Source organism: Perognathus longimembris, chromosome 13 (genome assembly GCF_023159225.1).
Source record: "Perognathus longimembris pacificus isolate PPM17 chromosome 13, ASM2315922v1, whole genome shotgun sequence".
Taxonomy (NCBI): Eukaryota; Metazoa; Chordata; class Mammalia; order Rodentia; family Heteromyidae; genus Perognathus; species Perognathus longimembris.
The window spans coordinates 52,434,207-52,461,991 of record NC_063173.1 but is presented as its reverse complement, the minus strand read 5'-3'; the positions used below and the strand labels follow the sequence as shown (position 1 = coordinate 52,461,991).

General features: G+C 50.3%; 3 protein-coding genes across 8 annotated transcripts; 2 read left to right on the top strand and 1 right to left on the bottom strand.

The window, feature by feature from the left end:
- Nucleotides 1-1,782: 1,782 nt before the first annotated feature.
- On the top strand, nt 1,783-7,343 carry Ube2l6 (ubiquitin conjugating enzyme E2 L6). 2 transcript variants are annotated; one of them, XR_007213003.1, is made up of 5 exons: nt 1,783-1,870; nt 4,273-4,368; nt 4,996-5,182; nt 6,386-6,616; nt 6,912-6,922. XR_007213003.1 is itself a non-coding variant. In XM_048360462.1 (4 exons), the coding sequence occupies exons 1-4, from the start codon at nt 1,844-1,846 to the stop codon at nt 6,535-6,537; spliced, it is 462 nt and encodes a 153-aa protein (XP_048216419.1). In that variant the 5' UTR covers nt 1,783-1,843; the 3' UTR covers nt 6,538-7,343. The 2 variants fall into 2 exon arrangements, 1 of the variants encoding a protein (XP_048216419.1); XM_048360462.1 differs by having other exon boundaries at nt 6,386-7,343.
- A 525-nt stretch (nt 7,344-7,868) lies between these two features.
- Smtnl1 (smoothelin like 1) lies at nt 7,869-23,560 on the bottom strand. Of its 5 annotated transcripts, none has more exons than XM_048360456.1 (8): nt 23,368-23,560; nt 13,551-14,191; nt 12,805-12,937; nt 12,653-12,704; nt 11,549-11,707; nt 11,281-11,395; nt 10,986-11,137; nt 7,869-8,176 (listed from the first exon to the last, which is right to left on the bottom strand). In XM_048360456.1, the coding sequence occupies exons 2-8, from the start codon at nt 14,187-14,189 to the stop codon at nt 8,032-8,034; spliced, it is 1,395 nt and encodes a 464-aa protein (XP_048216413.1). In that variant the 5' UTR covers nt 14,190-14,191; nt 23,368-23,560; the 3' UTR covers nt 7,869-8,031. The 5 variants fall into 5 exon arrangements, with proteins under 5 accessions (XP_048216413.1, XP_048216418.1, XP_048216414.1 ...); XM_048360461.1 differs by having other exon boundaries at nt 13,554-14,191; XM_048360457.1 differs by lacking the exon at nt 23,368-23,560 and adding an exon at nt 18,118-18,176.
- Nucleotides 23,561-24,051: 491 nt separating this feature from the next.
- On the top strand, nt 24,052-27,355 carry Timm10 (translocase of inner mitochondrial membrane 10). Its single transcript, XM_048359889.1, has 3 exons — nt 24,052-24,207; nt 24,679-24,791; nt 26,921-27,355. Exons 2-3 carry the CDS (start codon nt 24,721-24,723, stop codon nt 27,120-27,122), a joined length of 273 nt encoding a protein of 90 aa, XP_048215846.1. The 5' UTR covers nt 24,052-24,207; nt 24,679-24,720; the 3' UTR covers nt 27,123-27,355.
- The last annotated feature ends 430 nt before the right edge of the window (nt 27,356-27,785 follow it).

The following is a 27,785-nucleotide window of genomic DNA, read 5'->3' as shown; positions in this document are numbered from 1 at the left end:
CCTCTGTTTCAAGAGTCTGAGAGCTCTTGGGGGTGGAGAGAGGAGGGACAGGGACCCCACTTTCTCACCCTGGTGTGCTCTAAAGGCATAGCTTGGCTCTCAGTAGGAAATGTTTGTTAATAGACATGGTTGACCACAGATGAGCTCATTAATATCAATGTTAAGGGACTGCAGAGGCTGTTCATTACCGGTAGGTTAGAGGGTGTCCAGGTAAAGTGGTAAAGTGTACTGAATTTAATTAAACTGAGCCAAGAAGTCATTTGGTTCCCAGACACTTAGGTGAAAAACCACTGTGAAATACTGGGTCACAACTCTGAGCTCAAATATACTGATTTGAGTTAAGGACAGGTGGCTCACGCCTGTAATCTTAGCTACTCAGGGGGATAAGAGCGGAAGATCATGGTTTGAAGCAAGTCTATGCAGGAAAGTCCTACAGACTCTTTTCTCCAATTAATCACCTAAAAGCTGGAAGTGGAGTTGTGGCTCAAGTGGTAAAGCATTAGCCTTGAGTGAAAATTCTCAGGGGCACCACCTAGGTCCTGAGTTCAAGCCCCAGGATCAGCACAAAAACAAAAAAAGCTGGGTGCCAGGGCTGGGAATATGGTCGAGTGGTAAAATGCTCGCCTAGTATACATGAAGCCCTAGGTTCTATTCCTCAGCACCACATATATAGAAAATGGCCAGAAGTGGCGCTGTGGCTCAAGTGGTAGAGTGCTAGCCTTGAGCAAAAAGAAGCCAGGGACAGTGCTCAAGCCCTGAGTTCAAACCCCAGGACTGGCAAAAAAACAAAACAAAACAAAAAGCTGGGTGCCAGTGGCTCACCTCTGTAATCCTAGCTACTCAGTTGGTTGAGATCTGAGGACTGCGGTTCAAAGACAACCCGGGCAGGAAAGTCGAAACAAAACAAATCACTTATTTCTGAGCTGAAACGGGGTGGAGGAGAGAAAGATGGGGTCCTCGTTTTATCACTGCACGGAAATCCTTTCCACGATGCCGCACTGGAGGAAGCAATCTCTGTCCTGGCGCAGCTCCGGGCTGCATAGAGGGGTGCAGATGGTAAAAGCGGTGGTAAAATGAACGAAGCTGGTGAAAGGTTACACAGCTCGCTATGTAGGAGGCGCTTACTCCTAGCAATGGCTCACTGAACCCCCAAAAGTTGGATGAATGGGGTCCAACAGCGCCCTCTTGGGGTGTGTCCTGCACCAGGCACCCGGTTCCACCAGGCAGCGCTGGACAGCACAAAGGAGGCCCGACCGCTGGGTCCAGGGAGAGCCTGTGGCCACCACCGCCCCACCACGCTCGATTGTAGGCTGGGTCATCGGCTGGGGACCAGCCCAGGGGGTGTGGGCATTTGGCTGGAGGAGGGCCCGCTCCGATGGATGGAGGGGTCCCGGAGCTGCGCGCGCACTGCAAGCATCCCGGCAATGACAGAGACTGGAGAGCGCCCAGCGGGGCTACCCGCGGGAACTGAGCTCGGACGTGCAGACCCCAGCCCGGGGCACGGAGGCCCCCGCCCCCCCTCCCTCCAGAGGACTGTAGGGATCCGGCCCTCCAAGGCCCAGCCACCCCCCGGCAAAGAGTGCAAGGCCCCAGGGCCTGAAACTCCGCGTCCAGGCCTCCCCGGCTCCGCCAGGCTGCTGGGTTCCGCGCAGGTGCAGCGCAGTGGGCGGGGCGCGAGGAGGCGTGGTCACGGGGCGGGGCCCAGAGTCAGGCGCCCAGCGTGGGCGTGTCGGTACCGCTGCGCAGAGTGGGAGGGGAGCGAGGGGTGTGGTCACGGGGCGCGGCCCGGAGTGGTAGCAGGGGCCTTAGGTGGTCGCTGGTGCCTGTCCTCCTTCCGTCCGTGATGTCGGCCTGCAAGCGAGTGGCGAAGGTAACCACGTACTGCGCGACCTCCTTTCTTGGGGTACCTCTTCCACAGCTGTCTGGGCACCCCTGCCCTGTCCTCTGGGGAGGGGGAGCTCCCGAGCTGGCGTTTGGGACGGGCAGGGAGAGAGAAGGCATAGAGTGAGAATGTCAGCAGTCCCCCTCTGCTATGCTGGGGGCAAGAATGATCCCAGTCTCCCCAAAACTAGTTTGTTTCACTTTTGCCCGAAATTTGGGGTGACAGGAGCGGGAAGTCTGGTTCTCTGGTGTTGACTCGGTGTCGCCAGCTCCATCGGATGGGGGGTTATGTACCGAGATCCAAGGACAGGGTCATTATCTTGGAATAGCCTATGGACCACCCCAAAATTTGTTACCAACATTTCGAGAGCCTCCCCCACTTCCAGAAGAAGGGGGGCTAAGATATGTGTATGGGGGTGGGGAGTAATCTTCTTTGTTGGTTTTGTTTTAGAAACTGTGTAGGGCAGGTCTGGAAGGCTTCCTGGAGTAGGTGACTTGCATCCTTGTCGATGTTGAAATGAATGCTCACTTTATGGTGGCCCTGTGCCAGGAGGTGGGAGGGGTGGGGGGCAGCGATAAAGAAACAAAAATGGAAGTCCTGGTTGGGCTTTCATTCCTACTGAGGACAGGATTTGAAATAAAATCTGGAAAGATGGAGGTGGCCATTTGCCCCCAGAGATTGGGTAAACCCGGGTTGTTTGGAAGACAATGAATGTGTGGGTGTTAGTTGTTAGAATCAGAGATAGATTGGGGAAGGGGGAAATCCTGAAGTGGAGCTGGCACCCCTCTTCCCCCCACTGGGCTTTGAGTCCCATTGGTGTTTCCTGATTCTGCAGAATGGGGTGTGTGTGTGTGTGTGTGTGTGTGTGTGTGTGTGTGTGTGTGTGTGTGACAATGCTGTTATTTGCCCCTGAAAAGGAAGTGGGATGGAGCTGAGATGTCCCCAGCTGCTCAGCCCAGAACTGAAATCTGGAGGCTGGTGCCAAACTGGGCAGGTCTTTCCCACCTTGTGAGCAAGAGGTGAGACTGGCAACCATTGTTCTGGCACCTTTAAAGTGTCAAACAATTTATGAGTTATTTCTTCCAGTTCTCACAGCAACTCGGTGAGATAAGTATCTCCTATTTTACAGGTAAGGAAATGGAGGCTAGAAGAGAATAACTTTGCTGTCCAGGCGTGGTGCAGCTGGGATGTGAGCTCAGCCTCTTTCGGTTTCCTTTCTCTAGGTCAGGTGACTTGGCCTTGGGAAAGAGCTCCATCTCAGCTTCTGTTTCTACACCCCCAGGCATTGGGAAAGTTTTGGCAGAACTTGAAGAAGAAACATCTTTCAGCCCTGGGCTTCATTCTTGCCAGAGTCACCACCATACTGAAACCAGGACTTCTAGTAGCAGACACCACTAGCTTAGGGTGGTGGAAACAGCTGGGTTCATGGGTGAGGGGCAGAAGCCCATAGAGTTGCCGATGTGAGCAGAGTTAGAATACAGGCTGGGAGACAGAGGCGGTGTGGAGTGTTTATATGTTGGGGAAGGGGAAGAAAGTTCCGGTGGTCCACAGTGATGAAGGACCCCTCCCCAAATGCAACTGCCAAGAGAGTTGGGAAACTTTCTGCCTTTGTTTACATAAAAGTTCCTTCACCTTATTAATTTGGCATTTAGGGGCAGAATTTTTTTTTTTTTTGCTTGTGTCTATTCTGGGGCTTAAATTCAGGGCCTCAGTGCTGTTCCTTAGTGCTTCCCCCCCCCCTTTTTTTTTTCAAAGCTGGTGCTCTACCACTTGAGTCACAGCTCCACTGCTGGCTTTTTGCAGGCTAGTTAAAAAGAGTCTCAGGGACTTTGCTGCCCAGATTGTTCTTGAACTGAGATTCTCAGATCTCACCTGAGTCGCTAGGATTGCAGGCATGAGCCACTGGTGCTCTGATGGTCATTTACATTTAAGCCACACTGCATGTGGTGGGCTCACATCTTGGAGCATCACGAGGCACCATAGCATAATGAAGGCCCCGGGAGGGCTAAGGAGGAAGCTCAGGAGTAGTGAGCTTGCCTACTTTGCTGGGTTCCATCCCTAACACTGAATGAATAAAGAAAGGAAGTGAATGAATGAATACCACAAACCTCCCTGGGAAGTCCTGCGGTGAAGACAGCTGATTAGTTTAACTTTTCTCAAATGCTCTTGCCCATGGACCCCTTTTCCTGTAATCACTGTGAACCTTCTATGGGACCCCTGTACCCACCTTGTCCTTTCTGGGTCCTTCACCTCAGTGCCTCTTTGCTTCTCTGCAAGGTGGACTTCTATCCACTCTGAAGAGTCCATCTCGCTGTGTGCACCCTCTGTGGAGGCCCTCTGCTCTCATTCCCCAGCATGCATCCTGTCACCGTTTACTGTGTCCCCTACAGGAGCTGGAGGACCTTCAGGAGGCGCTTCCCCCGTATCTGCAACACCTGTCCAGTGATGACGCCAATGTCCTAGTGTGGCATGCACTCCTCCTGCCCGTGAGTGTCCCTGGGGATGGTGGCTTGGGGAGACTTGGGAACTAGGCAAGAATTTCTGTGTTTTAGAGTCCCTTTCACTGGAGGTTGGTGGTGAAGAAAGCAGGCATGGTGATGTGCTCGCATAGGCACAGTGCTGTGCTACCATAGGTAGAGTGATGTGCTCCCATAGGCACCAGGATCTGGTTCATTTCTTTCTTCCTTTTTTTTTTTTTTTCCAGCCTTGGGGCTTGGACTCAGGGCCTGAGCATTGTCCCTGGCTTCATTTTGCTCAAGGCTAGCGCTCTACCACTTGAGCCACACACCAATTCTGGCTTTTTCTGTGTATGTGGTTCTGAGGAATCGAACCCTGGGCTTCGTGCATACTAGGCAAGCACTCTACTGCTAATCCACATTCCCAGCCCCAATTTCGTTCTTTTTTAAAGGCTAATACTCCATTATTCATATATACCCACCAGAACAAAACCAGATAGTCTGTCCTCCTGTTCTATAATTTCAGAAAGATGTTAGGGCCGAGATGACCCTAAGAGCTCATCTAGTCCAACAACTCTTAACTCTTCCACTAATCCCTGCCTTGCTACCCAATGCTGTGCCTCAGGACAGAGCTTAACCATGTCTCTCTCCTACCAGGACCAACCTCCCTACCACCTCAGGGCCTTCCGTCTGCGCATTGACTTCCCCAGAGAGTATCCTTTGAAGCCCCCCACGATCAAGTTCACCACCAAGATCTACCACCCCAACGTGGACGAGAATGGGCAGGTTTGCCTGCCTCTCATCAGCGCTGCCAACTGGAACCCTTACAAGAAGATCTGCCAAGGTGGAGCCAGGCCTTGCCCAGAGCAGGGACAGACACTTGCTGGGGCTACTGGAGGGGAGTGGGGCTAGTGGCTTATTTTCATTTAGAAAAGCCTAACAGAGAGGAGATTAAATGTGAGTCTCCATTGAACCTCCTGGTGTGTAGAAGTGATGCTCCCTGAGCTCCCAGATGGGCGGCCTGCTCCTGCCTCTGTCCCTGTATCTGGACAGATGTGACAGAAAAAGGCAGGCTTTCCTGAGGCAGGCAGGTAGCAGCATGGCTGCAGCGGGAAGAGCCTGGGAGAAGAGGGACAGCTCCAGTGTTGAAGAGACAGGGACACAGAGGTGATGAAGTGGTTGCTCAGTGTTACACAGCTGTTCAGGGGCAGCGCTTGGCTTTGGCCCTCAGGAGGCTAACCTGGAGTATCATGGGTTCAAGGTCAGCCTGAGATTTATACTGAGGCCTTGTGTCCAAAAAAAGAAAAGGCTATTAACAATCCTAATATGCCACAGAAAACTATACTGGTTCTTGTAGAAGTGGAGGTAAGGCCCGAAAAACCCACTTGTAAGCTGCCTGCTGCCAATGGCTCATGACTATAACCCTGGCTACTCAGGATTATGGTTCAAAGCCAGCCTAGGCAGGAAAGTTTATGAGTATCCAAAATAACCATCTCCAAAATAACCATCAAAAAGCTGGGCTGGGTGCCCATGGCTCAAGCCTATAATCCTAGCTACCCTGGAGGCTGAGATCTGAGGATTGTGGATTGAAGCCAGTCGGGGGAAGGAAAGTCTGTGAGACTATCTCCAATTAAGCACCAAAAAAAGCCACAAGTGGGTCAAGTGGTAGGGTGCTAGCCTTGAGCAAGAAAAGCTCAGGGACAGTGCCCAGACCCTGAGTTCAAGCCCCAGGACAAAAGAAAGCCAGGCCAGAAACACTGCTCACGTAGTAGAGCACTACTAGCCAAGGAAGCAAGTGGAGCAAGTTCAAGGACCAGAAGCTTCTCGGAAGCATGAAGACAGTTGTTTCAAAACTCTTGATATAAGGAGCTGAGCTTCTGGGTCTCAGCACGAGGCCCTGATTTGGTCATAAGAGTCATCCCAGGAATGGTATGAATATCTCTGGAGGTTCCCCGAAGAGTGTGAGGGTCCAGGCAGATGGGAATGGGGAGCCCCCCAACCCTGCTTCCTTTGTCCTGATGTCCTGCTTTCTGTCCTCTGTCCCCAGTCTTGGAGACTCTCAACGTGCTGGTGAACAATCCAGATCTGAGGGAGCCTGTGCGGATAGAACTCGCTGACCTGCTAGCCCAGAACCCCGAGCTGTTCCGGAGGAAGGCTGAGGAGTTCACCCTCCAATTTGGAGAGAACCGGCCATCCTGATTCTGGTCCTGAGCCTACCTGTCCTGCTGCCTCTGCCTGGGGGATGGATATGACATTCCGTGTGGACTGGGGCCAGCGTGTAGCGAATGCTCCTTCCCTAGGTCACCTGACCACAGGTGTGCCCTGCCCACTCCCACAGCCACAGGAGTTTAGTTTGTAGAGGAACAGGCCAGCCATGCTACCTTCTAGGCCAACTTGGAAAAAAACCAGAATCTCCCTCCCCCTACTAGGGTCCAGAAACAGAAGAGGGGGGATGTGGACAGGAGGCAGGATGCATGGAAACCATGCAAACTCACAGGCATGCACACACCCAGTGCTAAACCTTTTCTTTCTCACACGGATTGCAAGAAGACTCTGACTCAGAAGAGTGCCAGTCCTGGGGCCCTGCTGTGCCCTCTGGCTTCTGGTCCTGGGGCCAGGGTTTCATGCATTTGTCTGCTCTTGAAAGCCACAGATGAATTCCGAGTCTCTGTGGATGATGGGCTGGGGACTCTGCTGCCAGCTAACAAAATGAATGACTTTGACTTTCAGGACATTCTAGGCCTATCAGAAGGCTAGATCTTCTATGGGCAGATGGCCCTTGGTGAGGCCCCCCACAGGTAACACCCCCACTTTACAGATGAGGTACTGAGTGAATGCCCAAGGCAAAGTTCTCCACAGCTTGACTTGGTTTTGGTTGTCTATTTGTTGTTTATCATGAACTGCTTTTATCAACCACCAGATAAAGTGGCAGATAAAGCTAGGCTGGATCTTTAGTAGGACATTAGAACCAGCCCAGGGCTTTACCATGATGGGCAAGAGAATGAGAAAAACAAGCCAAACTACAGCCAGACTTGGAGGGAGTTCACTGAACTGGACAGAATGTTCTGGGAGCTACTGGAAGCCCTTGGAAAACTGCTTTACAGAGACAAAAAGTAGGGCAGAATTAGACACTGGTGACTCATGCCTGTAATCCCATCAGTTACCCAGGAGGCTCAGATCTGAGAATCCCAGTTCAGTCAGTTCGAAGCCCAAAGCTGCCAGGCCAGGAAAATTCATGAGACTCTTACCTCCAATTAACCACCCAAAAGTGGAGCTGTGGCTCAAGTGACACAGTGCTAGTAACCTTGAGTGAAAAAGCTCAGGGACAGTGTCCAGGCCCAAAGTTCAAGCCTCAGGCCCAGCACCAAAAAAAAAAAAAAAAAAAAAAAAAAAAAAAAAGGCGAAGCACCTCACTCAGGCCCCCTAAGACTCTTTTCACTCCTGCCTCGTCCTGGGGTCCTCCCACCAGAGGAAGTGTGATGGAGTGTGAGCACATGGTTGAAATGTAGGCTACCATCTACTGATCAGGTGGGGACAGCACTGCATGGTGACACAGAGTTTACAAAACTACTTTTAATGCCACTGAGGCTGGTGCTACCCCCGCCCCAAACCCGCACCTGCAGCACCCCAGAAGCCCGCCCCAGGGCCACGGCTCTGCAGGCTCTGTCCGCCTCCACCCCCAGGCCTGTCAGCTCACTTCTTCTTGGTCTTCACCAGCCCTTTCTGCACAAGGCTACGGTACAGCTCCTGGATGTAGGTGTAGACACACTTGGAGTCAGGCACCGCCAGCCTTACCATGTCATCCACTTCCAGCAGCTGGGCACAGTCGGCTAGTTTCCTGAGGGGTGCGGTGGGATGGGGAGCAGAGGGTCAAAAGTGAAGGATGGGGAAGCCAACGAAGTGAATGGGGACAGCCCAGCATGGGTGAAGACCATGGAGTCCTGTATGTTGGAGCAGGAAGATCACCCGGCCAACCATCCCATTGGACAGATGAGATAAACAAGGCCCTGGCAGGGTTAAGACTCAGTCCAGTTCTGTATGACTCCAAAGCCAGATTTTTATGGCCTCCTATGGCATCATAGGAATCATGGGAACAGGTCTTGGTTCTATAAAATTTCTCCCTCCTGTGCGCATGCACACACACACTTTGCCCTCTGGAACTTCTGACCTACTGCTAGGCAGTAGGAAAAAAAAGGAGCCTAGCCAATGGTGGCTCACATCTGTAATCCTAGCCGCTCAGGAGGCTGAGATCGGAGGGTTGTGGTGTGATGCCAGCTAGGGTAGGAAACTCTGTGAGACTCTCATCTCCAAAAATCTGTAAGTTAAGCTGTGGCTCAAGTGGTAAAGTGCTAGCATTGAGCATAAAAGGTCAGGGACAGCACTTAGGTCCTAAGTTTCAGGACCAGCCCTGGCTGTGAGAATTCAGCAGTGGAAAAAGCCAACATGTCCTGCTGCTCACAACACCAGCATTATTGTGGCAGGAGATGGAGAGAGATCAAACAACTGAAGTACATGGCGCATCAGATGGTGAGAGGCAGAGGCGCTATGGGGACAGGCAGGGCCATGGGGTGTGTCCCTGTGTTGGGCAGTGGGTGGCTAGCTCTAATGTCCTACTGGCACTTTTTAATTGGGTGCTGCAGGCCTCTTTAAAGACAGAACATCCTATGTGTACATCTGAGGAAAGGATTCCAGACCCAGGGAGCCAGCAAAGGCCCTGGGGCAGGACTGCTTGCTGTGTTTGAGGAGTTGCATAGAAGTCAGCAAGTCTTCTTTTCTAACTCTCTGCTGTCCTCTGAGGCCATTAGATAACTCCAGGCTTTGCAGAGCCCCAGCAGGCAGAGCTCACTGCCCGGGGGGCCTTAGTCCCGTGTCAGGGGCTTTATGAAGTTATTCTCTTCTGGATAGTCTCAACATGCAGAAGAGGAATGGAGCCTAAGGTCAAAGTGAGTGCAGCCCCGGGCCTATCCATTGCCTCTGGCATCTTGCTGGGAGGCTGGGTCTCAGCAGTCCCAGGCTGCCAAAGCTAGCCAGGGGTGTTGGCAGTAGGAGGACCAAGGGGCCCAGTGGAAATCTGCTCGTGGGGCTGAGACAGCTGGGCCAGAATCCAAGCCTGGAGGGTTTCAAAGAATGGGACTGGAAGAGCAAGAGCCTAGAGCAGCCCAGAGAGGCAAGGTCTTCACTTCCATGGGGCTCGGGTGGTAGAAAGGTCACTAGGCAGTGTGGCTGATGGCACCCACTGGGACTGTCGCCTTAGCCATTCCCTCCCTCTCATTCTAGGATTCCATGGGAATCAGAGGACAAGGCACAACTAGACATCTGGGTGTGGTAGCTCTGGGTTGAGAACCTTTTCTCTTTATAACCTCCCCACCAAATCCTATGATGAGAAGCTTCTAGAAGAGCTACTCAGCCTCGATTCTCTACCCTCCACCTCTACATGTCCTCTCTGCCTCCTCTCCCTTTACTGCCTGATGCCCCCTGCCAAGCTAGGGGGCGTCCTCTAGTTAGTCATTCACCTTTCTTTGGCTCTAGCTGGCTGGAACCAGAGGCCAGGCAGCGGCAGGACAGTGGCCTGTGTCCTACAGACTGGGAACAAGCTCTCAAGCAGGCTTGGACTCCCAGGAGGACATGCCCTAGCCTCCTCATGGCTCAGCCCTGTCTCCACCAGGCGGCTCCGAGCCTCTGCCTGTTCTCCATGCTGGAGAGCACTGGTGTTCTTGTTCTGAGCTCCTGGTGGGTAGAGCTGGAGGCCCCAGGCTCAGGCTGGCTGTGGTGACAGTGTCGCTGTGCTGGCTACCACCAAGAGTCCCTCTGTTGGAAGTCTAGATCCTTCAGCCTTAGACTCTAAATGCTTGGATTATACATGTGTGTTGCCACATCCAGTACTGATACTACCTCTTTGCTTGGGTTCCTTCCCTGGGCCTCACTCTTCCTCGTTTTGCCCTTTCTCCTGCTGTGATGCCATTCCTGACATGTGGCTGTATGAGCCTTGGCAATAACTTCTCTCCAGGGTGCAAAGTGAATAGTGATGTCCTAACAACTGTACTACCATTTATTGTCATATGGTAACATAGCTCTTACTCAGCTTTTCTGCTCATGGCTGGTGATTTACCACTTGAGCCATGTCTCCACTTCTGGTTTTTTTCCTGGTCTCTCAAATTTGTCTACCAGAGTTGGCTCCAAACACTGATTTTCAGATCTTGGCCTCCTGAGTAGCTAGGATTATAGGCATGAGCCACCAGTGCCAGTCTAAGTTTTCTTTACAGTACATATCACCACCTGGCCTTGTATCTCACCTTTATGTGTCTACTTATAACTCATCTCTCCATTTATGGTGTGACTCATGAGTAAGCAGGAATTTCTTTTTTTTGGTCTGTTTAACTTACAGTGGAACCCACAGAACCTGTGATCATATTAAAAAAAAAAAATCTTTGCTAGGGCCAGTAGAGCACTTACTCACCATGCACGAGGTCCTGGTCCAGTCCTCAGTACTCCTCACTCTCTCTCACACATACCACACCATAAGACACACTACTTGTTGGATACATAATAACTGCAACCCACTGTCCGATTCCTGTGCCCCCAGCCCCCATCTTGGGCAGCCAGGGCGCCCAGCAGGCTCAGCCGTCATGTGGCAAAGGCTCGCTTACTCTGCGGTGGAGAAGGCCAGGGTGAAGTTGTGCCTGCGCTTTGTGGGGTCCAGTGCTGCGTAGTCGAAGGCGTCAGGGAAGAACTTGTGGATGAGGGCGCAGAAGGCCATGCCGCTGCTCCAGCTGGAGGAGAAGTTCTGGATGTCCACGTGCTGCGGTATGCAGGGAGGGAAGAAGCCTGGGTGAACCTGGGCCAGAGAGCCTGGACTTTGCCTCTCCCACCCTCACTGTTTTTGAGATCTGCCCATTGGGAAGGGTCCGCTGCACTACTTAGGTGTCCCTGCCCTGTGCCCACCTCGTAGTTTCTCGTCATGGCTCGGCACCACTCCAAGAGCATGTTCTTGACCCCGCCAATGGCTGCCCCTGCCGCCTTAGTGTTCCGGAACAAGGCAGTGGGGCCTGAGGCTGCCCTGTGAAGAGGGGTACACAGGTCAGACTAGAGAAGCTGGGAACCACAGAGGACCCCACGGGGGAGCGGGCTGTCCACAGATGTCAGTCAGTGGCCCTCTGGCCTCTCTCCCTGTACCCCAGGGAAAGCCCAGCTCTCCTCACTCGTATCCTACCCGCCAAACTTGTCCATGATGGCTTTGCGGTTCTGTGCACGAGGCCCCCGGGGCCGCACTGGAGCAGACACCCTGCGCTCTGGTGCTCTCTCCTTCTTCTTCTCCTCAGACGGAGGGCCCTCTGTGGGACTCTGAGACACATCACCGGGTGAAGACTCACTACACAGAGACAGAAGGTTGAGAGGGGCTGGGATCACCCTCACAGGATGCAGGGAGGGGGCGATGGGGTAACTGGGCGAGGCCACAGGGGCACCTGCAATTGTGGCATTTCTTTTTTCACTGTGCCTGGTACGAGGAGCTGAGGCTCCGTTTAACTTGGGGGAGCATGTGGTCTGGTGAGGGCACGCTTGAGGGCTGACCTGAGTCGGGACCCTGGCTTTGCTCTTATTTGTTGTATGATTAAGCTCACCCTGCTACATCATGTCTCTAAGCCTCAGCTGTCCTTGTCTGTAAAATGTGGACAAGGCTGTGTACCTGGCAAGGCCACTGTAAGGCCTGGAGCATGTGGGTGTAGAGCTCCTGGTGTGCTTGCTACACATGTGTGTGAATGCTCGGTGAACACACACTAGTGTCCTGAGAACAGGACAAGGAGTGGCTTTCAGCTTGGTGTAATGACTGAACTGTGATGGTCATCCAGCACATGGCGTGGTCCAGGTGCTACCCTACAGGGCTGCATACTCACTATGCAAGTTGAGCCTCCCAGTAACCCTGTGAGCTAGATACAATTCCTCTGACCACTCTACAGATCAGAGCATGCTGAGTGATGGGCTGAGGTCGCACTGCGCTCGCTGCTGGCCAAACTCTGGCTTTCTGATGGTACTGTATGGACGACCCTAGCAGGCACTATGGAGACAATTCAGGGATGCTGAGGAAGACCCCGGCTGGAGTGGGAGATGGACCAGGTATTCCCCCATGCTTCCCTCACTGACTGCTTTGGTTTCTTGAGTTGTGCCCTGGGATAGAAGGTGGAGTGCTAAGAATCCTGGGATATCTTGAGACCTGGGGCTGGGGAGGCCCAGACCAAGTCGATGGTGGACTCTGAAGGGAGAGGGAGTAGGATGTGTGGGGACAGGGTGGAGCTGGAGCCCCAGAGCATGGCAATACCTGGCTGAAGGACTGGTCTCTCCGGAAGCTGTGGAGTCCGGACCCACTCCGTCTGAAGGAAAGGAACAGGGAGAAGGGAAGCTGGAGCTATCCGTCATGTGCCCTTTCTGTCTTCCTCGCCCAGGGTCAAGGGCTCTTGGGCTCTCACTCACCTGGGCTAAGGCTGTGGCCCTCCTCGGTGGGGCTCTCGGGCCACTCCTCTGGAGAGCTGGGAGTCGCTACTGCTCCTTCCTCTGACTCCTTCTCCGTATCTTCCTCCTGCTCTTCAGTGGGGCCTCCTGGCTCCTGAAATGAACAGGTCTGTGTGGGTTCATGGCCACATGAGGGCATCAGAAAGTTCTGGAAGGCAGCCTGGAGCTGCCGTGCTCTATCCCCAGTGGCACCACCTCTTGATGTCAATGGGAAGAAGACTGGACTTTTTCCTGAGGTGTTATGCTTTGAAGTGTTCCCCATAAAAGCTTGTATGTGGAAGGGTTGGTCCCCAGGTCATGGTATTGTTGGCTGTGAAAGTGCCATGGACGAATGGACTAATCCATTGATGAATTCATAGCTAAACAGGCTATTGGGAGGTGGAGCCTTAGTTGGTAAGTGCCTTTGATGGGTAAATCTTGTCCCTGGCTTCTTCCTATTTCTCTGTTTCACCATGAGTAGCTCTCCTCCAACATGCCCTTCCGCCATGATGATTCTGCCTGGCCACAGGCCTAAAAGCGTTGGCAACAGCTGGCCACGGACTGAAACCTTCCAAACTGTAGCCCTAATAAACCTCTCCTTTAAGTTGATTTGCTCAGCTATTTTGTCACAGGATGGAAAAACCAACACACAACAAGAGAATAACACTGGGAGGGCTTGCTTCTCGAGGATCAGAATATTCCAGAATCTCTTTTTCTGTCTCACTCACCACCAACTCCTTTACATCACTTTCTGTATCCTCTTTCCCATCAGCCTCTGGGGGTTCGGCCTTGGCCTCATCTTTCACGTCATCCTGCTTCTGAGATTCGGGTTTGGCCCCTTTGTCTGTGGCCTCCTCCCCAACAGCCTTCGTGTGTTCACGCTTGTCTCTGTCATTCACATCAGCTTTCTCCATAGATTGGGGCTTGGCCTCGTTTTCATCAGCCTTCTGCTTCTGAGAGACCACTGCGGCCTGCTCATTTTCCTTAGCCTCCTTGGATTCAGGTTCAGTCTCCTCTTTCCTGCCAGTCATCTCTTGAGAAGCCGCTGTGCTCTCTTCCTTTCCATCATCCTCCTTTACAAGCTCAGATTGGGCTTCTTTCCCACCATTCTCCTTCTGGGATTCCACCTCGACCTTGACTTCAGGTAACCCATCAGCCTCCCCGTGGAATTCTGCTGAGATGCCATCCTCAGCTGGTGCTTTTTCCTGCGTTTCTGCCCCTTCTGGAGGCCCCTCTTTGGCTTTCATCCCAGCTGTGCCTTTGGTCTCTTCCTCTGTGGACACACTACTTCCTGGTGTCTCAGGGTCCTCTGCAGTTGGGGAGACAGTAGTCTCATCCCCAGAGGGCTTCCCTTCCTTCGGATCCATTTCTGGAAAGAGAAGACAGGTGAACCTGGTGAGGGGGCGAGGTCCTCACCCTCTGAGAGAGCTCCAGCCTTGGAGTCAGGATACCTGGGGTTCTATGGTGACCCTTTAGACAGGGGGTGGAGGGGTGGGGGGTGTTAAAGTGCTACTTTCCCAAAGTTGGGGCGGTTGGGCTATGTTAATTTGATTTGGATGGTGTTCGTCTAATGCTCCCTCTGTAGGGTTATAGCACTGGCTTTAAAGACCACTGAAAAACACAATGCCTTTTTTCCTACTACTCCTACTACCACCATTACTATCACTACTACTATTTTGATGTCTAGGATGGAACACAGGGCTTCACACATACTAAGCAGGCACTCTGCCGCTGGGATGCTTTCCCAGCTCCCCATGTAATGCCTTTGCAACGGTTTTTACCTATTTTTGATTAAGCCAGTGCGGTGGTCACAGCTGGATCGCAGCATCCTGGTAGGCCTATGGAAAGATGGCTGCTTGTCCCCTAGAACCCAAGACAGGCAAGAATCTAGACAGAATGTGTTTCCATTGTATGCATTTTAACAGTGACTTACTATTCTGGTAAGTGATTTTGAGCACCTGTTTCCAATAGTGATATACATGTGTCTTAGAGACAATTATTGAGTGGGGCTGGGATGTAGCTCAATGGCAAAGCACTTGCCTAGCATGTGTAACATCCTAGGTTTAAACCCCCAGTACCAGAAAAGGCAAAAAATAATTATTGAGGGGATAGGGATTTAGCTCAGTGGAAGAGCACTTACTTTGTAAGTGCAAGGCCTTGAGTTCAGTCCTCAACACTGGAAACAACAACTAAAGTAAAAAGAATTGAATTTAGAATAAATTCAAAAGAAGGCATTTACCAAGTTAAGAGTTCAATTACTGATGTAGTTAAATCACAAAAGTGGTATAAACAAACAAAAAAACATCTAAAATTTGGGACCCTAGCTGGTCTCTGAATCTCTGCCAACCTATGGTTCTAGAAAAAAAGGGGGGGGGAGGGAGTGGTTGCAAGGAAGAGTTTGCTTTGCTAGAACAGAATCACATTCTCCCTGCTTCTGCCCAGCTGCCTCTCTGGGTGCCCCTGGGTGTGGGTGGAACAGCAGTATAATCTGGGACTTCCTAGTTAATTACTTCCTATTTAATACAGGATCTGCACTAATAGGGTCATGGTGCCAGCTCCTTTATCCCCTTGCTCTTTTGGGGGGGGCAGTCTAGTTACAAAGCAAACAACCCCCAAATAGGGCTCCAGGCATGACTCAGAGAGTAAGAAAAGTGGACACTACTGTCATTGGCTAAAAATACCTCCAGCCCTTGGCAGTACTGGTTCTTGGTGGTGGCACCCAGGACACTTGAGTAACTGGGACAGGGCATGGGAGGCAGCAAGACTGGCAGACGAAGGACAGAGCTCTGCTCTGTCACCCACTCAGGTTTTTATGCACACGGACCAGTGTCCTGGGGTCCCTGGATTTGGTGTTCTTGGCTTCTAGGAAGCAGGCTGGTATGGGTGGCCCACACCTATAATCCTAGCTACTTGGGAGGCTGAGGTCTGAGGATCCCAGTTTGAAGCTAGCCTAGGCAGGAAAGTCCATGAGACTCTTCCTACAATTAACAACCAAAAGTGGAAAAAGCTAAAGGACAGTGCCTAGATCCAGAGTTCAAGCCCTAGTAATCACCTCAACCCCCCGCCCCAAAAAAAGATGTGCAAACTATAAAAAAAAAGCCCGCTTTCCATCTTCTTAGAGACACAAAGTGCTTCATTAGCACACAAATAGATTTCAGATTCCATGTCATGAAGAAAATGTAATTTGGTTTATTTATTTATTTTTTTTGCCAGTCCTGGGGCTTGAACTCAGGGCCTGAGCACTGTCCCTGGCTTCTTTTTGCTCAAGGCTAGCACTCTGCCACTTGAGCCACAGCGCCACTTCTGGCTTTTTCTATACATGTGGTGCTGAGGAATCGAACAGGGCTTCATGTATATGAGGCGAGCACTCCACCACTAGGCCACATTCCCAGCCCTTAATTTGGTTTAAATTTCACTTAATTCACTTTTCCCCAAACCAATTTGGCCATGGACCTTTGTTTTGTATGTATGTATGTATGTATGTACATATGTATGTATGTGTGTGGATCCTGGGGTACTCAGAGCTAGCACTCTATCATGTGAGCCACTTCTCCACTTCCAGAGTTTTGGTGGTTAACTGGAGACAAGAGTCTCACAGATTTTCCCACCACAGCTGGCTCTGAACCAGGATCCTTGGATCTCTGTCTCCTCAGTAGCTAGGATTCCAGGTGTGAGCCACCCAGTACCTGGCTACTTTTGCTCTCTTCTTGCCTTACTGTCTCATTTGTTCCCTGAAGCACAGGTACTGCACCCTTGTGCAGCACCACCATCAATGGGAGTGTAGTGAAGGTGGGCCAGCCTGAGCTGCAACCTGTTCTCTCCTGGGTGAAAGGTGGACGGGAAAAGGGGTGACCATCATTGATGGCTGAGTCTTCCTGTGAGGGATCCCAGCTTCCTCTGTTACTAATTGTGTGACCTTGGACACGCTACCTCCTCTGTGTTTTTAATTTCTGGAGATACAAACAGGTCCCACTCCTATGGGATGGTGGAGGACCGAGGAAATCAACCTACAGGAAGTACTGGGAGGGAGTTTAAGGCACACCCCAGCTCAGGTGGCACAGGTTGGCTGAGCCCAGCCCCGTGCCAGGGTGAGGTCCTGATCTGCTGCTCTCCAGGGCACTTACTGGTGAGACAAAGTAGAGAGAACAGAATGTCAGTAAGATGGAAACAAGACCTTCTCATGTCTCCAAGTAAGGCAGTGTTTGGCTAAGACATAGCTGAGTGATCTAATCATCTCTCCCTCTATCTACCATCACACTTAGGTTAGAGGAGAGGAAGCGCAGGGGTGCACACACACAGCACCCCCCCCCCCAATCAGCTACCCTGTCATCACCTCAGCGTTCCCCCTCCAGGCTTGTCATAAATAAACAAGGAGTGGAAAAAGCTCAGAATGCTGAGAAACTGGGGTAACACCCACCGCCCCTCAGTTCTCGCAATTCAACAGCAGTTTAGAGCTCACACTGCAGTTCCCTGCTTTGCCTGCGCTGTTCTGAATGCTGGTCTTTCAGCACAGGTGCCATCGGCCCCAATGAACAGATTAGAAACTTGGGGCTCAGGATCGTGGGACAGACAAATGGCTAAACCATACCTACAACAGGGGTCTCTTGTTAGTCTGAATAAACTCTAAAGATATTGCTTCCACTGGGTTTTCAGCCCAGTGCTCTTTCCAAGGCCCCAGTGTAAAGGAGGGGACACGTCAGTAGTGGGGAGGGGTTCCTCCCTGCATGTGGACACATCCCTAAACACACACTAAGCCCCTCTGGAAAAAGATGTCTCCACCCTCTTTCCCATCTTGCTCTCCACTTTCTCAGGAAGTTCCCATATCATCCTTATTGTGTCCAATGGACCAGGAGGAAAGCAGCCCAGCCCCCCCCCCCCACTCATGCCCTCAAGAAGTGTGGGCGATGCTTGCCCTCTGCCACCCAATGCAGGGTCCAGTGGTTCTGAGGCCTCCACAGTCCCCCATGCCAGCCAGAGCCTCATCCTTTGGAGAGGTCACTCTCAGTGGCTCCAAAAGACCTGCAAAGGTCTCTACTACTGTACTTTGAGAGGTCCTTTTCTGGGGTGGCCACCTGCAGGCTATGCTGGGAAGTCAAGGTTCCCCAGCTCCTCAGGAATGAGCCCATGTGCCCACACATCTAAAGAGTTTTACAGAAGTGATGGAGAGAATAGGAAGGAGCAGGGATTTCTTAAAATGAGAGGGCTCTCCTTGGAAGCTCCAGGGTGCGTGGAGGGTGGCAGCAGAGTGTGGCAAATGAAGGGGACACTTAGAAAGGGGAGTGGGGCTTCTCCTACCTGTGGGTCCTCTGCCTGTGGGCTTGGGGACAGGCTTTCCTCTAGCTGAGCTGCCTTGCTCCAGGCTGCCTTTAAGCTCCTAGTGTCTTCTAGCCCCCAGCTCATCGTCCCGCCTCTCCCCACTTCCACCCTCCCCTACCCCCACTCCCAGAGGCTTGGGCTGTCTGAAGAGCATTGTTTACTGCCCTGTTGGTACAACACTTTTCCCCAGACTGGGCGGCTCAGGTTTCCCCCTGAAGATCTGACAGGTGGTACCTTTCAATCACACTGCGTCTCTCCACACTTGACCCTAGCAGCATCAGTTGTGTGATCACCTTCTTCCCCAAGGTGCTCGGGCCCAGGGGACCCTAAAAAGCATCTGCACTGTCTACTTGGAATAGAGTGGACAGCCCTCTGGCCACCCCTGCCCATCCAGGGCCCGGGCGAGACCTCTCATGTTCCCTTACCCCTCAGGTTCCTTTACCCAATCCTTGCACTGTTTCCTCAGACAAAGCAGCTGCTCAAGGGTGGGCTAAGGAGGGGGTGAGTGGGGGCAGCTGCTAACACAGGGGGGCTCTCAGGACTCAGAGGGGAAGGGGGAGGGGCAGAGGGACAGAGATCAAGTGGGCCAATGGATTGTTGGCCTTAAGAGCAGAAAATGTGTAACGCCTGGGTTCTGTTTTGAATGGAAATAATTGGCACACAAGTGGCTTTGGACACATGTTTTATGCCAAACTGAAATTTTGCTCAGGATAAACCAAAACAAGTCTTTACTTTCACAATGTGCCTGACAATTTAAGGACGGTAGCATTGAAGAATGTGGGCAGGGGATCCTGGGATCATTTATAAAGCTTGTGGACTTTCTCCAGCCCCTACCACTCAATCACACACACACCCTCCCCCCACCCCCCCCCCCAGCCCCGGCCTTCTGTTCCTTAAATACATTGATCTCTTTCCAGACCCAGGACTGGCTTTTCCTTTTGCATCTCTGCCAGACTGGCTCTTTCTCAATTTTCCAGACTTGGATTAAATTTCATTCTTTGGAAGAGGTCTTTTGTGACTTCCAATTTCTCTCCCCCAATTCAGTTTCTTCTATATTGTTCATAATGCTTAGAACCTAACAGCATCTTTTCCATTTTCTTCCTAATCTCTCTTATTAGACCTCTCTGGGGACCAGGGATCTCCCAGATCCTGGCTGTACGCTTAGAGCCTTGCAAATTGCCTGGATCCTATGGAGCCCTTGATAAAGGTTGAATTCTCTAATGCACCTGTAAAATTATAGGATAGGAATTTAGGACCCATGCCTGGTATGATCTGAAAGAGATCACTTTGCGTACCCAGGTTCAGAGACTAAGGTCAAAGAACTTAATTAATGGTTAACAACTGCCTTCATGTCAAGTTTCCTTTCCAGAGAGGGCTCTGGGTTTTGCTCTGGGACTGGAAGCCATTGGAAATCATGAGGACAGTCAGCTGGGGAAGTGTGGGCAGCAATCTAGGTACAAGATGTGGCTTGGCTCAGATTCTCAGCAGCAGAGGGGCAAGGGCAGGGAACAAGAGGCAGGGCTAGTTATCTCTTCAAGCTAATGGAATATTTGTTCATTTCTATGCCTAAATCCAGGCAGTCCAGGGAGACAGCTGTCTTTGTATTCTGTGCCCACAATGAGGAAAGTCTGGGTGACAACCCTGCCTTTCCTTTGGAGCTGGGGTCCCACACAGGAGAATAATACTGGCCCATGGGGTGTGACAAAGCCACAGTTTCCCTCCGCAAGGTGGGGAAGAGGGGCCAAGGCATGGGACATTAAGATCAGCAATCTGGGTGACTTGTGAGGAGTCCCACAGTATCTACAAAAGCCAGAGTTACCTGGGCATGGTGGCACACGCCTCAAGTGCCAGCACTCAGGATGCACCAATAGGAGGACAGTTTGAGGATAGCCTAGCATTATAGCATGACCCTGTTTCAAAAGACCAAGGCCTAGGCTAGGGACAGAGCTCGGTATTAGAGCACTTGTCTAGCCTAGCACATATAAGACTTTATCCAGCAAACCCCTCCCACCCCACCCCAAACTAAAGCTAGCTAAGCTGTACTGAACTCAGAGCCTCACATTTTCCTTTTTTTTTTCCTTTTCTGTTTTTAGGTATAGTTTTGCATTTTTTGCTGTAGTCAGCCTAGACTACAATCCACCTACTTTCATCTACCTATATAGCTGGGTGGCAGTGACACCTATCACCATTCAGATTTTTTGTTGAGATGTCTTGCTAACATTCCCCCCCTCACCCCTACCCCCCGGGGTTGGCCTATAACCAAGTAATTAGGATTTCAGACACAAGCCACAATTCATCACCTTTTTGTTACGAGAAAAAATCCAGTGAGGACAACTGGATATTTCTACTTGTATGACCTCAAGTGCTCAGCTATATAAGTATAGGAGAAAGACAAGATCTCATGATAAATAATGATAACACTGACATCATCTAAAATGATTATCCTTGGGTTGAGTGAGGGAAACGGGGGTGGAGGGCTGCTGTTAAAAGTACTTTATATCTTGATCTGGGTGATTATAGAAATACACATATGTTTTTCTTCATTTATTTTTCCATTCTTTTATACAAAAGAGGTTTGAACTCAAAGCCTTCTACCTGCATTTGTACCACTTGAACCTGTTTTGTTTTTTGTTTTCGTTTTTTGCCAGTCCTGGGGTTTGAACTTGGGGCCGGAGCACTGTCCCTGGCTTCTTTCTGCTCAAGGCTAGCACTCTACCACTTGAGCCACAGAACCACTTCTGGCTTTTTCTACATATGAGGTGCTGAGGAATGGAGCCTGGGACTTCATGTATAGGAGGCAAGCATCCCACCACTAGGCCCTATTCCCAGCCCGTTGAACCAGTTCTTTTTGCTTTAGTTGTTTTTCACATTTATGCCTTGGATTGTAGTCCTCCTGTTTACACTTCCTACACAGCTGGGATAACAGGTACATCCCACCATGTCCAGCTTTTTAGATGGGGACGTATGAACTTTTGGCCTGGGCTTGACTCTACCCAGTTTTCCCAGTATGGGCCTCATAAGTAGCTAGGGTTACAGTAGCTATGGTTACCCCTCCACAATCAGGAGGATAGCATGCCATTACCACAAAGATTTCCCCCATGATACACTTGTCTTCCTCTATCAACTCTAACCCCAGGTAACCACTAATCTCTTCTCCATGTGCATAGTTTATTGTAAGAAGGTTGAAATCAGTGAGTAACTTTTTTTTTTTTTTTTTTGGCCAGTCCTGGGGCTTGGACTCAGGGCCTGAGCACTGTCCCCGGCTTATTTTTGCTCAAGGCTAGCACTCTGCCACTTGAGCCACAGTGCCACTTCTGGCCATTTTCTGTATATGTGGTGCTGGGGAATTGAACCCAGGGCCTCATGTATACGAGGCAAGCACTCTTGCCACTTGGCCATATCCCCAGCCCCCAGTGAGTAACTTTTTGTAATACCCAGCAAATATCCAATTTAAGAGGCAGATTCTTTTTAAAGAGAATCCCTCTCCTTTCATGAAATTTCTAAATGTTTCCTAATATGTTGATTACATTTTTCAACAGCAAAAAAACAAGGAAAGATGTGTTCACTAAAATATCTGGTGTTGTAGTTCAGTGATCAAGACTGCATGTGTAGCATGTTTGAGGCACTAAGTTCAATTCTAGCACCTTCCTACTTGAAAAATCCATAAGTAATTATTATAGTAGCATTATTTGTAACAACTCAAAACTAGAAAACACCCAAATGTCCACCAACAGGGGACTGGATAATGAATGTGGTACAGCCATACAGTCAAACACTAGACAAAAATCAAAAAGAAGAAATATAGGCTGAGGTATCGCTCAGTGGTACAGCATTTACCTTAGCATGTGTGATGCCCTGGATTTGATCCCTAGCACTGCAAAAAACAAAAACAAAAAAACAACCCAAAAAGCAAAACACCAAATCTCACTAATAGCATACATATAACCTTATGGATAAAATCTTTGAACTAAAGAATCAGACATAAAATAGAAAACAATACACAATTCCATGAGGTTTTGCTTTTTTTTTTTCCTTTCAATTTTGGGGCTTGAATTCAGGGCCTGGGCACTGTCCCTTAGCTTTTTCCCTCAAGTCTAGCACTCTACCACAGCACCATTTGCAGTTTTCTGGTGGTTAATTGGAGATACAAGTCTCAGTGACTTTCTTGCCTGGGCTGGCTATGAACAGCAATCCTCAGATGTCAGCCTTCTGAGTAGCTAGGATTACAGGCACAAGCGACTCAGCTTAAAAGGGTCTTTAGTTGTTGTCTGATTTTATTTTGTTATTATTTTTTTGCCAGTCCTGGGGCTTGAACTGAGCTCTGTCGCTGAGCCTCTCTGAGCGCAAGGCTGGCAGCCACCCTACCACTAGAACCACAATGCTACTTGCGCTCTTTTGAGTAGTTAGTTTATTGGAGATAAGAATCTCACCGGGGCTGGGGATATGGCCTAGTGGCAAGAGAGCTTGCCTCTTATACATGAGGCCCTGGGTTCGATTCCCCAGCACCACATATACAGAAAATGGCCAGAAGTGGCGCTGTGGCTCAAGTGGCAGAGTGCTAGCCTTGAGCAAAAGGAAGCCAGGGACAGTGCTCAGGCCCTGAGTCCAAGGCCCAGGACTGGCCAAAAAAAAAAGAATCTCACCGACTTTCTGGCCCAGCTGCCTTTGGACCTGCAATCCTCAGATCTCAGCCTCCTGAGTAGCTAGGATTATAGGCTTGCGCCACCAGATTTTCTTTATCCATTTATCTGTTGATAGGCACCCAGGCGGATCCCTTAACTTGGCTGTTTGAATGTGTTTGTGTGTGTGTGTGTGTGTGTGTGTGTGTGTATACAATGTAATTTTTATAGAGCTGAGGGTGTAGCTCGGTGGTACAGTGCTTGTGCGAGTCCTTGGATTTGATCCCCAACATCACAAAAGTAAAATAAAATAAAGCTTGAGATTCCTGTGTTTTGTCTCCTTATTGCATGCTATAACTGAGTTTAATTCCCAGCCGCCTTTAAGGAATCAAAGTTGAGTCCTTCAGGCAGTAAAAACCAGGTCTGATGTTTAAAACCAGGACTGTAGCAGTAGGTGCATGGCTTAGCATATATAGGCTTAGCATGTGGGGGAAAAAAAAAGGTGCCAGCCCTCAGTCCAATTCCCATTACCTTCCCTTCCTCCTGCTCCCCAATCAGGACTAGTGTGAACAATTACAAAAGTATACATATAACCCGATAACCAGCTTACCTTCTCCAGCGGGAAGTGTATTCTTGTCATTTGTTTACATCTTGTGTATTTGGTTTGCTGCGAAACTTTTATGTGGAGGAAAAAAAATCAAATTTAGTTGAATAAAAAAATTTTTAAAAAATATCAGGAGTTTGGAAGTTTTTTTCTTTCTTGAGAGCGGCCTGAGGGCCAAAGCGCTCACCCGTACTCTCCTCCTCCCTCCCCCACAGGCCCTGGGCCGGCTCCAGTGGGGGCCGAAGCCATTCCTACTTTGGAAGCAATTGTTCCTATTCCCATTTTGGAAGTCACTCCCATTTATGGCTCGGAGCGCCGGGCCGAAGCTGAGTGGAAGGCACCCCATATAAGTCTTCTCCACGCGCCCATCTCCCCTAACCCTGGCGGGGGTCGCAGGCATGGCTCCGCACGCCTTCTCCACTCCCGGCCCGCGGAGCTTCCGGCCTCCGCTCGCGACCTCAAGTAAACACTACGGGTCTCCATGGCAACCCGAGAGCTCCGAAAGCCAATCAGATCGGAGGCATTCTGCCGGCGCCTCCGGCCAGGTCTCCATGGTAACGCGGTAGTGAGGGGATGGGGGGGAGGCCCCCTCTAGCATTTGGAAGCCGCCTTCCCCTCTCGATGGTAACCGATTTCCCAGAGCGCCCTGTTGGTATTTCCTTCCGGGTTAAGGAAGAGGCGGGACTTCCTCCCCGGAAGTGACCCACGTGCCTTCGCTGTGGTCTGAACTGGGCTGTCTGCAACTTTTTATCCCTCCTCCTTTCCTTTTTCATCCCACTCCCGCCTTCCCCCCGAAGTTGGCGGGTTTTTTTGGGGGGGTGGAAACGTGAGCCGCCTTTGGCCGTGGTAAGTAAGCCGTGGTTTCTAGCCACAAGGTGACCCCGGTGATAGAATCACTGTTTCGGAGGTTCTGCCGGTAGGCCGGATCCCTAGCGCCTCGGTTTAGCGCGGGATCGAACTCCCAGAGGTTGCAGCCCGCATCTATGAGCGTTCTGCCTCGGCCTCTTGGTTTTTTCTTCTTCTTATTATTTTTAGTTTTTAATTTTGGGAGAATGCTCTAGTAGAGGCATTGGGGCGTCGGGGCTCAGAGACTCGGTTTCCAGCGCCCCGCCCCTGTGACGTTTTGAATGACCTTGGGGCTACGTCTTTGGCTGCTTGAGGGGCCCGTTTTCAGATAACCAGGAGGGGTGGTTGAGCGCTTCGAAGCCCGTCCGCCTTTGCTGGATCTCACGCTCTTGTGATTGATCGACACCCCCTAATCCTTTGGTTAGAAGGTGAACCGAATGGGTGGGCTTAGAAGTTGACGTCTGCTCCTAGGACTAGAAGATCTGAAAGTTGCCTTCTACCTGCTGGGCCGAGATGGATCCGCTGAGGGCCCAACAGTTGGCAGCGGAGCTGGAGGTGGAGATGATGGCCGACATGTACAACAGGTAACCGGGAGTCACTCCGAAATATCCAGTCTTGGAAAATTAGCCTTGGTAGCCCTTACCAAAGACGGAGGTGGGCGATTCTAACGTGCTAGCCCCAGTGAAGGCCTATGCCTGGGCTCTTCCCCACCCACAACCGCGTGGTGGGTGCTGATTTAACATTGTGGGAGGTTTAGTTGGAGATGAAACTGACCTGAAGGAGTCCACTGAAAAGAGAACCTCGATCCAGGCCCTGATGGGTTTCCAAGAACAATTGAGTTATTTGCCTTTTGAAAAGTAGTCAATTTATTAGTTAACTTCTTTTTTGGTGGGGAGGCAGATCTTGGGTGGGTGTTCTTTGGTAGGTAGATGGATACATAGGGTTTGGCTGTGTACCCTAGTTTTGCATTACGTTCATAATTCTCCTGTCACAGCCTCCCAACTGCACCACCACACCTGACTAGGTTTAACATGTCTTTTTTTCTTTCTTTCCTGGCACAAGTCCTGGGGCTTGAACTCATGCCTGGGCTCTGTCCCTAAGCTACTTTTTTGCTCAAGGCTAGCATTCTGTCACTTGAGCCACACCTCCACTTCCAGATTTTTTGGTAAAGTGAAGGTGAGAGTCTCATAGACTTTCTTGCCCAGGCTGGTTTTGAACTGCTATCCTCAGATCTCAGCCTCCTGAGTAGCTAGGACTACAGGCATGAACTACTGGCACCCAGTGGCGCATTGTTTTTTGTAATCCTCAAGCTAATCAAATTGGCCAGGCATTGGTGGCTCACAACTGTAATTGAAGCTACTCAGGAGGCTGAGATCTGAGGATTGAGGTTTAATGCCAGCCAGGCAAGAAAGTCTGTGAGATTCTGATCTCCAGTTAACCACCTAAAAATTGGACATATTGCTCAAGAGACAGAGTACCAGCCTGCAGTGAAAAAGCTAAGGGACAGTGCCCTGAGTTCAAGCCCCAGTACTGGCACTAAGTAGCTGTAAAATAACATAGATAGGCCAATAATATCTACCTCTCAGAGACATTATAAATATTAAATACAAAGGCCCTTCGCATCCAGCCCAACACCTAGGAAATGGTCAATTATCTGCTATGTTTTATTTATTTATTTTGGTGCCAGTCCTGGGGCATGGACTCAGTGCCTGAGCACTGTCCCTGGCTTCTTTTTGTTCAAGGATAGCACTCTGCCACCTTGAGCCACAGCGCCACTTCTGGCCTTTTCTATATATGTGGGGCTGAGAAATCGAACCTGGGGCTTGCTTCATGTATATGAGGCAAACACTCTTGCCACTAGGCCATATTCCTGGCCCGCTTTAATTTTTATTGTTATTATAAAGGTGATATGTAGAGGGGTTACAGTTACATAAGTTAGGTAATGAATGAATACATCTCTTTTTGGACAATGTCACCCTTTTTTTGCTTCCAGTTTTGCCCCCTCCATTTCCACTCACAAATTGTATAGTTCATTTCCTTTTTTCTATTTCTGTTAGTCATGGGGCTTGAACACTAGACCTGGGGCACTGTCCCTCAGCTCTTTTTGCTCCTAGCACTCTTTCACTTTGAGCCACAGCACCACTTCTGGTTTTTTGGTGGTTAATTGGAGACAGAATCTCAGACTTTCCTGCCCAGGCTGGCTTTGAATCATGATCCTCAGATTTAAGCCTCCTGAGTAGCTAGGATTACAGGTGTGAGCCACCAGCATCTGTCATATATTTCATTTTCAACATAGCATCTAGTGAGTATCACTAGAGTACAATTTTATCAGTGGAAGCTCTCTTGAGTCGTTCATTGGTTTTTTATCTTGGGGCATATACATTTGAGTGATTTGAAAATGTAAGCTTTGCAGTAAGACTGTCTTTAACTCTATACTGTGTATTGTGATTGTGCCTACTCCATCAGGTTATTGTAAGGGTTCGAGACCAATCCACGAAAGCTCTTAGCATAATGCCTAGCACACTAAGTTTCAACAGAAGGATCCTATTTGTCAGTGTGCCTGAGCTCAAGAACATTCCTAGCTGGTCTAGATACAGAACATGGATTTATTCTGCTTTCTTGGGGGAGCTGAAATGAGTATAGCAAGGCAGGAGTGGTTGAAGGTTCCTGGGGTACCACAGGATGCTAACGACATGACCTTGTTTCTCTGCAGAATGACCAGTGCCTGCCACCGGAAGTGTGTGCCCCCCCACTACAAGGAAGCAGAGCTGTCCAAGGGCGAGTCTGTGTGCCTGGACCGGTGTGTCTCCAAGTACCTGGACATCCACGAGCGGATGGGCAAGAAGCTGACGGAGTTGTCTATGCAGGATGAGGAGCTGATGAAGAGGGTGCAGCAGAGCTCTGGACCTGCCTGAGGCCGCAGCCTGCCTCCACCTGGGTGCACTTTGCCCCTTCCCTCTTATTTGATGAAAGTGCCCCCTGGTGGGTGTCATGTATGAAGACTGCCATACCTAGGCTTTCTGGAGCAGCTCCAGGTGCTCCAGGTGTGGTAGAGCTCTCTCCTGATTGAAGAAGGGGTATTTGTCACACTGGTATGTGACTCTGTGTATATTGTATATATATATTAAAACAAGTGTGTCAACACTGACTGTAGTGTGCAAAGTGCTGTGCATAGCATTTGGAAGTAAAGAAATCAGATACACCCTCTACCAGTAGAGGGAGCCCCTGGCAGTGTTTTAAATGTGCATGGTCAGCTTAGGTTTTGCCCTGGACTCTGCCCACTTGCTGTGTTGGCCAAAACGTGGTGTTTCTCTGTTTTATCTTCCTCGCCTATAAAACAGGGATATCATAGCTACTGAGAGGACTTAGGAAAAAAAAAGAGTTGAAGACATCGAATGGAAGCAAGCAGCCTCCATTCTGTAAGTGGGATGGAAAGGTGGGATTTAAGAAGCAAGTAACCAACCTCTTACCAGGTGGCAACAGCAAGATGAAGGGCTAGGCTTCATGGAAAGTGATTCAGAGAAGGGCCTGAGTGATAACTGCTGTTCAGCCTGAATCGGACTGCAGTTTTCCTGAAG